This window comes from Pseudonaja textilis, chromosome Z (genome assembly GCF_049901715.1).
Source record: "Pseudonaja textilis isolate UNSWEBS1 chromosome Z, rPseTex1.2, whole genome shotgun sequence".
Taxonomy (NCBI): domain Eukaryota; kingdom Metazoa; phylum Chordata; class Lepidosauria; order Squamata; family Elapidae; genus Pseudonaja; species Pseudonaja textilis.
In genome coordinates this window covers 91,801,590-91,817,238 of record NC_142008.1, presented here as the reverse complement: position 1 = coordinate 91,817,238, position 15,649 = coordinate 91,801,590, and the positions used below count along the sequence as shown (strand labels likewise).

Below are 15,649 nucleotides of genomic sequence, written 5' to 3'. Positions count from 1 at the left end.
TTTTCTTGCCAAGTAACCTGCATTCCTTCCGGGACCAACCATCTGAACCAGATATTTTGTTTATTCAGAAATGCTGCTAGGAATCTATAATCCTTCCTTAGTTCCCTCACTTGCCTCGGGATCTGTTTCAAGGTCACAATTTCTTTATCTCTATATGTCATCGGCTCATCTTTTGTAATCTTGTATATGATATGTTTCACATTCTTTCTTGCAAACCTTATATGCATCTCTCTCGGTAGTCCTCGCGTAATTCATATGAATTCTATAGACCTCATCAAGTTCATTTACAATTTTCTTGCCAATCACTCTGCAATGCTTCTGCTATCAATTGTGACATTATAGCTCCTAGGTCTTCATCTTTAGTTTCTGGTATGTTGTGGAATCTCAAATAGAACGCAGCGCGTTCCATTTCTAGATGTATTATCGAGACCACCAGAACTTTATTCTTCATCATTACATTCCCATCCATCACTTCCAGCTTCTTTTCCGATTGTTCTGCTTTGACTTCTATATTTATTTTTTCTCAATCTTTTCTATTGACTGCTGGGTTGTACCTGTTTTTTCATCCAGTTTGTGGATATCTCCCTTCATCCCTCCCATCTCTGTCTTCAGTTCTGTATGAGTTTTCGTCATTGTTTCCTGCATTTTTAGCATTATTTCCTGGATGGCTAACAACGTTGTTTGCATTGCTTGCATATTGAAAACGTTACTTGTTTTTTTCTGTGCTCAGCATCCCCTCAATCGTTTTTTGACCCACTGGTGATGCAATGGATAATGAGCATTTTCCCAAAGGAAGGATTATTCCAATTAATTCCAAAATCTTATTTCAAATCCATTTGGATCTTTAGTCCAGTTGTAACTTTCCAGAATCAAAGTTCTAATCACTCTTTCACTCTTTACTCTAAAATATTTAGTAAGTCTTTAAACTTGTATTTAAAACTTCTTTTTCTGAGTATTGAAGGAAATTCACCCAGTGCGATAAAATCTGTCGACTGAGGGTTTCCTAATACTGTTATCAATAGCAGTTAACAAACAATATCCAAAAGTGATTTATCCTGAGAGAAATTATGAAATTCCTTACTATATTATTTTTTCTTTGTCTTTTATTTTGCTTACTATTTTTGCTTTCTGTACTTTCTATTTTTTATTCTTTCTAGTTTATTTTAATTTTTATCTTTTTAATTGCAATTTTAAATACAATTGCTTGGAGGAGAATCTTGAAAAATGAACCAATGTTTATAGGAGGAATGGGAATAGATTTATATGGAAGAAACAATGTCAGATGGACATAAAGATATTTGTATTGTTAGGAGGACATAGGAGAAAAGACTGAGAACAAAATTCCTAAGTGGTTAATTTTATTCTTTTTTCTTTTTAGATACCACAAGTTTTGGTGAAACTGAAAAAGTATTCTCTAGGAGAAAAGGTAAAAAATATACCAGAGTGACATTTGAGCATTATTTTAATGTTCTGTTTTGTTTCCTATATTTGCTTTTTTAAATTATGGGTAACAGAAACAAATCGACCATAATGAAAATTATTCATTAAGCTAGTGATGATCATGTAAGATGTGAAAGTGCCCATGTCAGTGACTGTGAAGAGTAAAGTCCCTATATTAATGAGCAGTATAGTTTTGATTATCAGTTTGATTATTAGAACAAAAAAGAAACTTAACAGTGAGTTTGTGACTGACTTGGGATTTGAATCTTTATGTTTATTTTTATTTTAGGAGGTCTTATGGTGAACTTTTTAAGAAAATTAAAAGAAAATCAAATACTCATTAACAGCTTTTATTTGACTTCTTAAGATCTTCCCTTTTGAAATTGGAAATCATTACAATTGGCTGCTACTTCTGCTTCTCTTCCTCCTCGAAACCCACACAAACCCACCCTACCCTTCATAATTAATTTCCATTGAAAGCTGGAAAAAATTAAAGAGTGTCTTTCCCAAAGCAGCTATCATTTTTTAATCCAAGATAATTGCATAAAATATAGATAACAGTTTACCACATACAAAGGTAGGGGAAAAGAAGCAACCACTTTATAAAATTTCATTCTGCACACTGCAAACAGAAACAGAAAAAGTTTATCAGAGTATCAAATGGGAAATAATTATTTTTTAAACTCATTAAACATTCCAGTTACTCTAAAATATTCAACGGTATTATTGATATGCGCTGTCTCAGCTTAAATTTATAACAAATTAGGGGTAGAGTTACCAGTGCTCAACTTGTAGATTTTTAAAGATCTAAGGGAAAAGATACTGTACTGTTGTGCTGTTGCAGGATTTCACAGAAGATGTGAATTGTGCCTTTGAATTCCTACTGAAGCTGACACCTCTCCTGGATAAAGCTGATCAACGCTGCAAGTATGTTCCTTTCGTGGTAACATCACACATAGAAGATGTAGAATTTTCTACAGTTAATCCCCGGGTTATGAGTGTTCATTTAGCGCCCATTCAAAGTTACGAGATAAGCGCCCCTAGTGTTTATGAGCAAGTCCCAAAATTACAAATGTTGCAGCACCACAACAATTGTTCGCCCTTACAGACGTCTGCAGAGGTCTGCAACATTCACGCTATTCCTCCCATCTCCTCCCCCCACAACTGCTTCTCTCTCCCATCCTGCTGCGCCAGACTCACTTACCTTATAAGATCTGTTTCCTCTTTGCCGTGCTTTCTTTGTTTTTGAGGGAGAGGAGAGTTGATGGAAGTTCCTGGATCCTGTTATATGTGGGTTCAGACACCCATTCTCTTTTGCAGAGACTGGGTGCCTGAACTCTCGCGAGATCATGGACCCCAGAAACTTCCATTCTCAGCGCGAAATGTTTTTGTGCTGCTTGTCTCTTGCTCCTCCCTCCAACTGCTTTCTGTCACCACTGGGACACTTTTTGCCCAGACAGAGACCTGACAGAGACTGGAAGCTTCATCTGTGTGCAAATGGGGCCTTTGAAAACAGGAATTTGCTCTGTTTTGAAACACCCCACGGGTGTCTATGAGGCTTTTGAAAATGGAGCAAATCCCTCCATTTTCAAAGGCCCCATTTGCACACAGATGAAACTTCCAGTTTCTGTCAGGTCTCCATCTGGGTGAAAAGTGTCCTGATGGTGGAAAAAAGTTAGGGGAGGCGGGAAGAAGTAAGAGACAGATGCCTCAAACACTTTTCATGTCCAGGATCTTCCACTGACTTTCCTTCAAAGGGAAAAAACCTGAAACAGAGATCAGACAGATCTTTGCAAGGTTAGAGATGTGGCAGGGAGTGGGAAGCATGATGTTTCTTAGTGGGTTGGGGAGGCCTTGGCCTGTTCCATCATTACCCACCCCCCACCCCCCCATGGCCTTCCCTACCCTGAAATACTTCATGTGCACTTAAGAAACCACACATTCACCAATGCATTAAATTAGCGAATGCGTGGGCGAAAGCAGGGAGTTATCTCATTCAAGGCACGAGATTCACTCCCATGAATCCTTGAGGTACAAATGGAATGGGTAGGCTCCAGTACATTCGTAACTCAAGAACTACCTGTAATTAGAATTTCGGTTTCTATGACTATAAGTCTCCAGTGCTACCAGGAATATGGCAAATCTGACCGGCAAAATATTGGCCATACATTCACCTGGGCTTTAGTTTTTAAGAATAAGCGAATACCCATTACTTTACTGAGAAAAGAGGTAGCCAGATAGGAAAAAATGCAAGATTAAGGAGCACAATACAGAAGCCAAATGATGGCAGATGAGATTCTGCCGAAACGTTAAAACTTTAAAAGCACAACTGTAATGATGTGAGAAAATACCCGAACAAAGCTGAAATACCATACATGTAAGTACCCACAAAAACTTAAGAAAACATATACATGTGTGTGTGTGTGTGTGTGTGTGTGTGTGTATGTATGTATGTATGTTATTCAGCTTTGTTTGGGTATTTTCCCACATCATTTTAGTTGTGCTTTTAAAGTTGTAGCAACGTTTCGGCAGAATCTCATCTGCCATCTTCAGGCTTCTCTGTTGTGTCTGTCTGTGAGTCAGGCCCCCACAGTTGTTTCAGTTTTAAATTTGGGGCAGCCTATTGCTGTGCCAGAATGTTTTTTTCTTCATCCTGATTGGTTGGGAGTCTTAGTCTGTGTTTATTGATCTTGGAGTTTGCTGTGTTCTGCTTCATTGGTGTTTCTAATATCTTCTGTCTGTTTTGTAGCATTTTTTGTCTTGATTGACTGGCAACATTGTGTTTCCTATATTGGAGGCTTTTATTGTGGCTTGGCTCCGAGTAAACAAACGGCTATCATTTTTTAGGAAGCTGGGTTTCATCTGGGTGCCTGGTTGAGGTATGTTTGAGCTGGAGGTATCAGGGGGAGTCTGTTTGTGCCCAGGTGTTTGCCTGGCTTGTGGTGTGGAGATTTTTTTTGTTTGTGAGTGCAGGCTTCCAACAGATGATCATCCCAAGAGAAAAATCTTCCAGATTCCCCAAACTATACGGCCTCCCAAAAATACACAAAGAAGGCTCTCAGACCCATAGTCAGCTCCAGAGGAGCACCACTACAAAACCTAGCTAAACACTTAGCAAAGCAGCTACAGCCCCATGCTGAAGCAGCAGCTTCACATGTACAAAACTCATATCACTTCTTGAAAATGATCAAAGATCTACACATGGAACAAGAAGATCTGGTTGTAAGTTTCGACGTGGTTTCACTATTCACTCAAGTCCCGATAAAAGAGACCTTTGAAATCATCAGAAAATAAATAAACACCCCAACCAGGCACCCAGATGAAACCTAGCTTCCTAATAAATGATAGCTGTCTGTTTACTCGGAGCAAAGCCGCACTAAAAGCCTCCAATATAGGAACACAATGTTGCCAGCCAATCAAGACAAAAAAAGCCACAAAACAGACAGAAGATATTGCAAGCAGAACACAGCAAACTCCAAGACCAATAAACACAGACCAAGACTCCCAACCAATCAGGATGAAGAAAAAAACATTCTGGCACAGTGTAGGCTAGCACCAAATTTAAAACAGAAACGGCTGTGAAAGCCTGACTCACAGACGAACACAATTCAGAAGCCTGATGATGACAGATGAGATTCTGCTGAAACGTTGCTACAACTTTAAATGCACAACTATAATGACGTGGGAAAATACCCGAACAAAGTTGAATAACATACATACATACATACATGTCAGGAGTAATTATAATCTTATGTATTACATTTTAACATTCCGTAAGCATGCGGGAAAATGGAGTACGCATTTTTACTAGTTCATTATATGTATTTCTATATTGATATTTATGAATCCGAATATAGATATTTAATTAAGTCTCCATTTTTCTAACAGTTCCTCCTTTTCTACAAATTCTCCTTTTTCCTACCTATATACTAGTATACCATTTTTATTTCCTTTTTTGACCTTTCTTTATCCTGTTTTACTGTCTAACCATTAATACCAGATATTCCAGATTAAGTAGTACTCTGAGTTCTCCTTGTCCTTTAATTTCAATGCATGTTGATGATTTCTAAAGGAATGCTGGGAAACTCTGTATTTTAAAGAAAATTTGAGGGTGGGATGCAGAATAGCCTTTCTTTGCCTAAGGCTGTAGAGACCCAGCACCAATCAAAACACTGTTTGTGAAACAACTGATTAACACTGATAGGGTAAGCCACTAGCATATGAAAATAAGAGCAAACTCCATTTCCTTTTAGTACTGATGATGTTACCTAATTTGGTAGTGAAACATCTGCAAGAAAACCATCAGGCTCAGAGAGCACCAAGGATTCCACAGTTCAACCCTGAGCTACAAATATTCTCTTCTATCGAGAAACACTTTTTGGTTAGAGGGACTCACAGCCTGCCTTATATAAGATGACCCCCAGTGTCAGCGTTCCAGCAAACCTCCATTCCAATCAATAACTCCGCGACAAACATATCTCAAAACTACCTTTATTAGGATAGTAAACTGGCAAATCTGTGGGATCCCGAATCTGAAAGTTTCCAGGCTTCATACAATTTCCCAAACTACAAATCCATCCCCCCTTGGCCGTCATCGCATCACATCGCCCAGTCATGATCCATCCAAAAGTAAGATCCTTATTTCCTCCTGAGCCATACTCAATGACCTTGAACTAACAAAAGAATTTTATTTTGTCTACTTAGAGCTACTCAATTGAATCCACCCCCCTCCCACTTTCTCAGGTTTGTGGCAGTGTGAAAGCATCGAATCTCAGTATGGCTTCCAAAGCTGACACCCAGTGGATTTTATTCTAAATTTTGATATGATTTCTGTAAATAAGGAATGTAGAATTATAATGGCTGAGTATTTGATCCTTCATACATCAAAAAAATACAAAGCTAAGAGATAAACTAATAAAAAACAGATCTGAAAAAGGAAAAGGCTTAGGAAAGAAAAAGAGTGAAAGTGTAAGAAAGAAAGAGGAAAAGAAGGAAGACTTCCAACTTTCTTTGATACAGATATAAGTAAAAAAATATTAAACTCTTACTCTAAGATTAACATTTATCTACATTATTTCCATAATCCCATAACTAATCATCAAAGCCCAGATCAAATTTTAATTTCAGTTTCTTACAAAAAGTCCAGTAATGGTTCGTATCACTTTAATCACTATTTGTTAAGGAAACCACAACTGATTTATTTAATTGCACCAAACTCTAAATAAAACAGGAATGGAAAATCCTAAACTCTAGTGTTGATCTGTGCTTCTCAACTTTGGCAACTTTAAGGTGCATGAACTTCAATTCCCAGAATTCCCAAGGCAGCATGAAGTTTGTCCATCTTAAACTTGCCAAGACTGAAAAACGTTGATCTACAGATAGGGATTTTTCCATTCCTCTTTTACTGGTTCTTACTTACTTATGAGCAATGATAATGCAAAATCCTCACTTCCACCCCATCCCAGAACCATCATATTGCAAAATCCTCACTCCCACCCCACCCCAGAGCAACTGCCACTCCCTCACTAACCTGCTTTCCAGCTCCATTTTCTGGCATTCGGGGCAACAAAAGAAGACCATGTGACCACAAGTTTAAAAAATCTTCAGTCAGACCTTCTAACTTCTGGGGAGAGGGGAAAGATCTCACGAAGTTGGAAGGTCTGACTGAACTTTTTTTACATGGTCTTCTTTTGTTGCCCTGAATGCCAGAAAATGGAGCTGGAAAGCAGGTTAGCGAAGGAATTGTAGTTGCTGCAGGATTTTGCAGAAGGCCATCCAGGCCAAAAATGGGCTGCAGGGGTGGGCAGCTGCTCTATGGCCAGTCCATTAGCCGCATCCCAATTGATCAGTGTGGCTTCCAGTCATACCCCTGCAGCCTCCCCACCCTGAATGGCAACCCCGATGGGTGGTGCAGGGCAGGCCAGCCAGAGGTGGGATCAACCAAACTATGCAAAAAAATTAACCGGTTTGGCTGAACCGGTGTGAACCAGCTGAATCCCACTAGTGATCATTTGCCACTTCTTTTCAGGTAGTTGAGGCACACTGTGAAAAGCCTATGTGAGAGCAGGGCCATAGATAAGAGAAACAGACGAATGAATTCATAACAATAACAAAAGTTTGCAAAACTATATAAAAAAAGGACAAACAGGAAAGATGCCCGGAACAGAAGGCTACTGACTTCTTACCAGAAATGCTTGTAGGGTGCTTTTAAAATCTTTACAAAATATGATGAACTCTATTTTACAGAGGGGAAAGAAGTAAAAAAAAATGGAAAAAGGGTAATAGCTTCAATAACTAAGGAGGGAGACGATTTGATTTGAGGAAGAAATTATTGGCCAATATCATTTTGAATAATAACTGTAAACTCTTTACAATAATCTTGGAAATAGTTTGCAAAATAATTTTGTAATTTTGAAAAATTATTTAATTCATAATATATTATCAATATCCTATTTCTTTTTTATGCTGATTTGCCTGAAGTGGTTAATTTTAAGGGAATAAAAAAAACTAGATATTTTTGCTTAGTACAGCTTTCTCCTAGTTTTTGTATTTTTATATTTGGGGAGGTTGTCTTGTCCTGGCAGATTTCTTGTTATGCAAAGTTTGCTTTTCTCAATCCAAGGCCATTTCTTGTCTGTTTGGCATATCTCCTCTATTGTAAAGGTTGAAGTGACACAGTTATATCTTTTGTTTGGGTTTCAGCATTTTCCCAAATCTTGAAAATTTTAATTATACTCTGAAATAATTGCGTTCAGATAAATGCCTTTTACAAATATCTCTTAAAGATAGTATCCATAATTCCTTAAAAGGGCATATTTTATGTTGTATCCCCAAACCCCTACATTTTTTATCCCAGCATTGTGGATTGTGATTGGCAAACAAGAATGACTAAAATTGTTTCGGTTGCTAATGAGATAATAGCATAGTAGGTATGTGTAGAACTATGTGCCGCTATTTAACATCTGAAAAGGCAGTATTGTGCATTATACATTTTAGAAAAGACAGAATATCAACAGCTGCCTGAGATCAGAGGAGGATTTGCTACTCCTCCAGATGTTCCCTTCTGCAAACTTTTCCCCCAGGAGAAGTGCGTACACACTCACTCTGGCCAGCTGCTCTCTAGAGAAATCATTTTGAGATGGTCTTTGAAGTAATATATTGTGACGTTGCTGCATCATTTACCTGAGCAGACAAATGCCACAGAAACTTTATAATGTATTGCAATTCAGACTCTCTCAGAGTGATGCTTAGGGTAGTGTTCTGTAGCATCAAGCTATGCATAATGCTATGTGACTGGGCATTAAATACCAATCACAATATGTCCTCTCGGTCGGTATTCTGGAGGGAGGAGTAACTAAGGAGAGAGGGACTAGACTATTGTAGGTGGAAGGACTGATCTAAGGGAAGTTTGGAGTCCAAACCTATATATCAGAGTGAGAGGCTTATGAATATATAGTGTATTTAATGCCAGGTAAGGCAGAAATTCATATTCTACAGATATATTAAGAAAGTCATTCTACAAAATATCAAACCTTAGCAACTTCCAGGCACTTCTCCTGAATTTCCTACTTGGGCCAGAGCAGAAATATACAGAAAGATAGTATTAGTGTATTGTTGATACTTCATACTTCAATGCCAACAGATAATTCTCCCCATGATGTCATGTAGATTGGGCAGTCCACCAAGTAGAACCACTTACTCAGTGGTTCAACTGCTGACTCCTAAGTTTTGCACTTCACCTGGAATGATTCCAGAATTGATGGTATCAGAAACTTTCTGACAAGTCTAGTAGAACCAAGAGGGATGTTCTCCCCATCCATGTATTGCTTGCTACAAGTTATCCACAAGAGCAACCAATGCAATTTCTGCCTCATGCCCAAGTTTGAATCCTGACTGGAAGGGATGTCAGCGTTCCAACCAAACTTTCTATCCCGGATTCAGCCGTGAGAGACAAAGTCCATCCAAATAAGAACTTACTAGAGAAGTCATGTTGGCACATCTGAGGAAAACCCGAATCTGAATTCCTGCATTTTCCTCTCCCTACACTAAAACTCACATCCTGTTCCTGTTGATGACCCTCAAGTCACACTCTCCAATCCATCTCAGTTCTGAGTCTAGTCTAGTTACTCCTCTCTAAGCTCCAGTGACTTGGCCTTGAGCTTGCCAAAAGAATGTTGCTGTGGCTATCCTCCCTTTTCACGATTCTCCCATTCCCACAGCATGCAGATCCTCCGCCCTACAGGCAGCTCTACATCTGGATCAAGATGGATCCGGAGCTGACAGGCTGCCTTCCCTCAAGCAATGACAACATCCTGAAATGAGACAAGTGATAGGGGTTACAATCAACACCAACTAACCGTCCCATTTCATCTGGAACTGCCACTGCATCATTTCATGAATAACTTTCCAGCAGAAGGGGAGATTGGGGATAGGATGATAACTGTTGGCATGACTGGGTTGGGAGATGGCCACTTGGGGACAAGATGATCCTTAGATAATGAAGTATTCATTGGTGCTAGTAGCAAGTAGATAACTGTGACCAGACTGTCACCATCCAGGGTGGACTAAAACTTCAGTGGTGGCATTAGCCTCATCTGATTAAAAAGACATATGCCTTATTCAAAACTTCAGAGATAAAAATGGATTCCTTACCTGTGAACCTGATCCTTTAGACTTGGGTGGGCAGCTTATTTTCTGTTTTTTTCTGCATTTCAAAATAAATTACTGATAACCTAAGGCAAGCAGTGAATGAAGCTAGAATTTGAACGTGGGTGGAGCTGTTATTCTCTCAATTCCCTTCCAGCACATTTTTTCCTCAAAAGACAGGTTACTGGAAAAAGGATAGTTGTCTTACCAACAATCTGGAATGTTTGCCAATGGCTTTTAAATCTCAGTTGAAGTTACCCATTCTTATAACCTTGTTTAAAGCAAGTTGAGCTACTTTCTTAAGAAAATTCAGAACAATGTGCAAAATTGACCATTACAGGAGGCAGTTAAGTCAGATGATATTTACATCTGCCTTTTGCCATGTTCCTTCAGAAATTTGTACATCAGGTTTTTTTTTCTGTTGTTCTAGCTGTGACTGCACAAACTTCCTCCTCCAGGAATGTAGCAAGCAAGGTCTGCTCTCTGAAGTCAACATGAATAATCTTATAGCAAAAAGGTATGGTTGTTTGAAAAACTTTTCATGAAAACAGCAAGAGCCAAGTTCAAGTAAAAAGACAACATTAAAATGGCCATTAAAAATATAGATATTATGTCTCCTTAGCCCTCACCTTAACCCTTTATTAAGTTTCAATCATGAATTGGAGTTGAAGTGGAGAGTAGGCTTGGGTCTGATTTGCCAGAGCCCAGGGCCATTTCTCAGCCTTTCAAAAATAATTACTTTTCCCCAAATTTTTTAATTCCCAAGAGGAAATATTTTCAGCCATTTACATAAGTTATCTGAGAAATTTTGCTTATGCATGTGCATAAAAGAATATTAGTGTATTCTCATATTCTTGACCATGTAATCACTGCAATATTAGTGTTTGAAAACAATCTGTTCTTTTGAATATTTCTTCTTTGTGGGGAAAAGTCTTGAAAACAGATTGCTTTGTTTTAATCCAGTAGCATTTTCCTTCATGCTTTTGAGACTATGAAGGCATTTATTATATGAAAATGCACATCTTAAGTTCAAATAAAATATCTTTCTGTGTAGAATCTCATTCTAAATCTGTCATATGATTTGTGTTTCATTTAATAAAACTGTAGAAACATGCTTAAGGCTAAGCACAAAGGTATTAAATTTAGAATAGCATTACTATGGACCAACAAGTATGTTGAGTTTTACTTAGTTTACTTAGTTTTACTTAATTTAATAACACAAAGGTATTAAATTTAGAATAGCACTCCTATGGACTAGTAAGTGTGTTGAGTTTTACTTACACATTGAAGTGTGAAATGCATCATGCTTATAAAGCCTTGTATGTCTTTCCTCCTTTCCCAACCAGGGCTGCTGATCGAGAACATGCACCATGTTTAAAATCTGCAGAAAATGCTAACATTCAGCCCAACCCAGGCCTTATCTTGCGAGCAGAGCCCACTGTGACCAATATCTTAAAAGTAGGTCCTGTTTTGGTGCTGATCCTATGCATGTTTTCCATGGATTAAAGTATTTTCAACACAGGCATGTTTCTTAGTAAACATAACTAGGACATGCAATTCTTTGGCTGTATTTCAAGAAGCTTAATGCAATTTTTAAAGGGTTATTTTTGGATTGTTATGTGATTTGTTGTTGTGATTAACAGTAGGTCTAATAGACTAAAAAGAGTCCGAACCTAAAAAGAGTTTTCCAGCTACAGAAATTGTTTCAGCTATCCTGGGAAGCTGTTTTTCTCTGAAAAAAAGTCACCAGTTTTTGTCTAATAGGATTATATTGATGTTTAGTATATATCACCACAAAGTGATTAATTATGATTTTACAATACTAGATGGTTTATAAAATTATTTAAATTTACATTAAAAGTTTGTTTGTTTTAGTTAATGTGAGGAATACATTGCTCAGTCCATGATTATTTTCTAAAGTGATAGTTAAGAGTTCCTTTAGGTTGTGTATTAAGTGTAAAGTTAGCTCTAAACACAAATATTTTAACAATTTCTGGGAATGAAGCAATTGATTTAACTTCACTTTATCCATTCAATAAGCATGCTAAAACTTAGTTGGCAAAGTTCACCTGCAGATTATATGACAATTTGAAACTGTAGTTTATAATTCTGGATAGTCCGTTTATAATAATATCAAGATAGGATTAGTACTTGTTAGAAAAGCCATAGCGGCTTGGTTCTCCCATAGGATTTAACTATAATTACAGCACATTATGGCTCAGTACCGTGAGAAGTTCAGACGAACACAATTCAGATTCCTGAATCTGATGATATAAATGAAGGCAGAATCAAATTATGTTCTAATTCTGTTCCCACTTTAGAGAAAACTTTAATAATTCTGTCTACCCAGCATATACCGTGTTTCTCATATAATAAGTCCGGGTCTTTTTTTTTTTTTTGAGCCCCAAAAAATGGCTAGGCTGTCTTTTCAGGGGTGACTTAATTCCCCCCCTTGCATCTTCGGGCAGGCGGGCGGGTGGGCGGGGACGGCTTGGATGTTGACCTCGGCGTTGGTGGGGCACTTCGTATCAGGGTCAACGCAGGCAGCACCATATCCGGGTGTGCAACAAAAGTACTTCCTAATGGCAAGCCCCGCCCACCATTCTCCCCACCATTTCGCATGTTTTAATATAGGCCTTAATTTGGGGGAGGGGCTTAATTTCATTTCATGCCTATAAAACATGCTGGGACGTCCTATTGGGGGAGGCCGTATTGTTAGAGAAACAGGGTATCACTTAATATCTCTTTACTTAATTCAGAACTAAGTATAGGAATAACTTATGATAAAATACAAGATTAAATTATGTACACTTAAACATTCTTTTAGCCAAATGCCTCTAAATGTGGCTATCAAATTTAAATTTAAGGGGAGAAAAACAAGATAATAAATTCATATATTTCAAGTGTAGGCAAAGATAAGATAAAATTAGTCCCCAGAATTAACAATATCAGATTACAATATTTTAAAGAAAAAAAAGTCTGGTCTGGATACCACTTTCCAGTGCTTGCTTCCTGTGTGGTTACACATAACTAGGTAATTTTATTAAAGATTTAGAAGCTGATTTTTCTTTTAATCAAATACCTATGTTTTATGCATCTAGATCCACCATCTTTATTTTATTTCTTTTTATACCAGACAATGGATTCTGATCACTCAAAATCCCCAGAAGGACTACTGGGAGTCTTGGGCCATATGCTTTCAGGAAAGAGCTTGGACTTATTATTGGCAGCTGCAGCAGCTACAGGAAAGCTGAAATCCTTTGCTCGGAAATTCATCAAGTGAGCATATATGAATAGTTATTGAAAGTCAGAGTTGCCTGTTATTCCCCATCCTTTGATAAACTGAATAGTGTGGTGTAATATCATCACTTAGTGAGATTGTTTCTGGCTATGAAGTTGCCTAAATTGATACAAGGAGCAGGCAGCAACCTTTTTATGACACAGGATTGCACTTTCAAAAATGATTCGTGAGAGCAGCTAAGGACCATAGTAGTAAAACAGCAGCATTACTGAATGGGAAGGAGACAGAATTTTCTGTCTCCCCGTTTTTTTAAATGAGGATTTTAACTAAAATTGGCTTACTTGTTAGAAAGTTAAGATTGTATACCTAAGGATTTTTTCTCTTGCAAATCATAGAGTTGAAAACCCCATTGTTATTCAATGGTACAGAATATTTGGAAACTGCAAAAATGGGATTTCTTCTTGCTTTTTTCTGCCAACGCCTTAAAGCCCTAACTTGAAGCTATACAGTTGTGAGCAAAAGAACTATAGGGCTATGTGTCATCTTCAAAGATTACCCTGTGACCTACACTGTGATCAGAATTTTATCTAAATCCTATTTATAAATAAAGATATTCTAGTTAAATTAACAACAGCTAGAACAGGTTACGGTGTTCTGACCTTTATTGAATGTATCCAAGCCAACATTATTGAATGTATCCAAGTCTTTATGTAAAACCTTAAATAATCAGCTCTCTTAAGAGAGTAAGCTGAATTAGATTTCCAGTCAATGAGACAACAGTCAAATCTGAACTTGAGGGGACCTTCATATTAAAAAAAAATCATCACCACCATCATCAGAATCTTTTTCATAAGATATGTTTATAGAAATCATCAATGTCCCCTATGGAACAGATTTCTGTAGATCTTTGGAAAAAGGTTGCCAGTGCTCAAGAACATGGGTAGAGTTTCAGAACTGTTACTAGAGTGTTTGTCCTTCAACAATCCATCGTACAAATAAAGAAAACACGTTACTGCTATTCTTTCTATGGATGGTCATACCATACTATAAAAGTCACCTGAATAAAAAGTGTACAATACTATGGGAAACTGAACAACTCTGGGGTAAATATCAAAGCTTCTGCAGTCCTTTCTTTAATTTACAATAAGGAAAACACTGAATAAGGGTGATGTACATATATAGGAGGGGCTAGCCAAAAAAGGCAGTTTGGTGTTGTGGTCAAGTCACCAGGCTAGAAACCATGAGACCACAAGTTCTAATTCTACCTTAGACACAAAGCCAGCTGGGTGGCCTTGGGCTAGTCACTTTCCCTCAGCCATAGAGGCAAGATATTGGTAAGCTACTCTGAAAAATCTTACCAAGACTTGCCTAGGCAGTTTCCTTTGAGAGTCACTGAGAATCAGACATAATTGAACAGAAGAAAACAAAAAACAAAAGGGAACGCCTATTCTCCAAAAAGAACATTGCTGCCTGCCTCAAGTTTGCCAAAGACCATCTGGCTCCTGTTAGAGGAGTTGAACTTTCGGATAGTAATGAAAAATGTTATGTTGGGAGAAACAAAGATGCTGCAAATCCAACAAGAACCTCATCTCAGCTATGAAGCATCGGAATATCATGATTTAGGGCTGCTTTTCAGCCTTGGGGTGAATTGAGTGAATAATAGATTCTAGATTGAATCAGCAAACTCTACCAGGGTATTGAATTCATCTGTGAACTAAAGCTTAAATAAATGTAGGTCATGTAGCCCACAGAAAAATCAATAACCAAATGGCTGAAGCAGAAGCAATTTAATATTTTGGAATGGCTGAATCAAAGTTCTGAATACTACTGATTAGAAATGTTCAGTTATATCTGAGAAGTGCACCTTATGCAAGATATCCAAACATATCAATGAGTTGAAGCTATTCTATAAAGAGCAGTGGGCCAATGTACTTCCAATTTGATAAGTTCAAAAGGTATTGGAAATGCTTGCTTAAACTGATTGCTGTGGTGCCACAAGTTAATAAATCTAGAATGTTCCATATGTTTTCCAAGAAGTCAATGAATGTTGGCTTACTATATTTCATAAAGACATGGAATTCTTTTGTGTGTCATCTGTTTAACCAAGTCTTTTTATCTACTAATAGGTCATAGATGAAGCTCAGATAACATTGTAGGTCATGTTGTTCCAGATTTACAGAAGCTTCAAAAGGATTCACAAACATTCTCCTACCATGTGAATAATACAGATGTCACTAAATAAGTGCAGAGTTTATTTGCTTCTCCCATTTTTACTAAACAAGATAGAATAACTTTGCCCTGTATTCTTTGATATTATGCTGA

General features: G+C 37.6%; 1 protein-coding gene across 7 annotated transcripts in view; it reads left to right on the top strand.

Annotated features, from left to right (window-relative positions):
* MED24 (mediator complex subunit 24) overlaps positions 1–15,649 on the top strand; it is a 99,254-nt gene that overhangs the window by 51,391 nt on the left and 32,214 nt on the right. For all 7 annotated transcript variants that reach the window (XM_087917837.1, XM_087917839.1, XM_087917838.1 and 4 more), the window contains exons 10-14: positions 1,379–1,426; positions 2,285–2,367; positions 10,517–10,603; positions 11,433–11,544; positions 13,223–13,365. In XM_087917837.1, the coding sequence (XP_087773963.1) occupies positions 1,379–1,426; positions 2,285–2,367; positions 10,517–10,603; positions 11,433–11,544; positions 13,223–13,365 (473 nt within the window). The remainder of the gene's footprint in view (positions 1–1,378; positions 1,427–2,284; positions 2,368–10,516; positions 10,604–11,432; positions 11,545–13,222; positions 13,366–15,649) is intronic.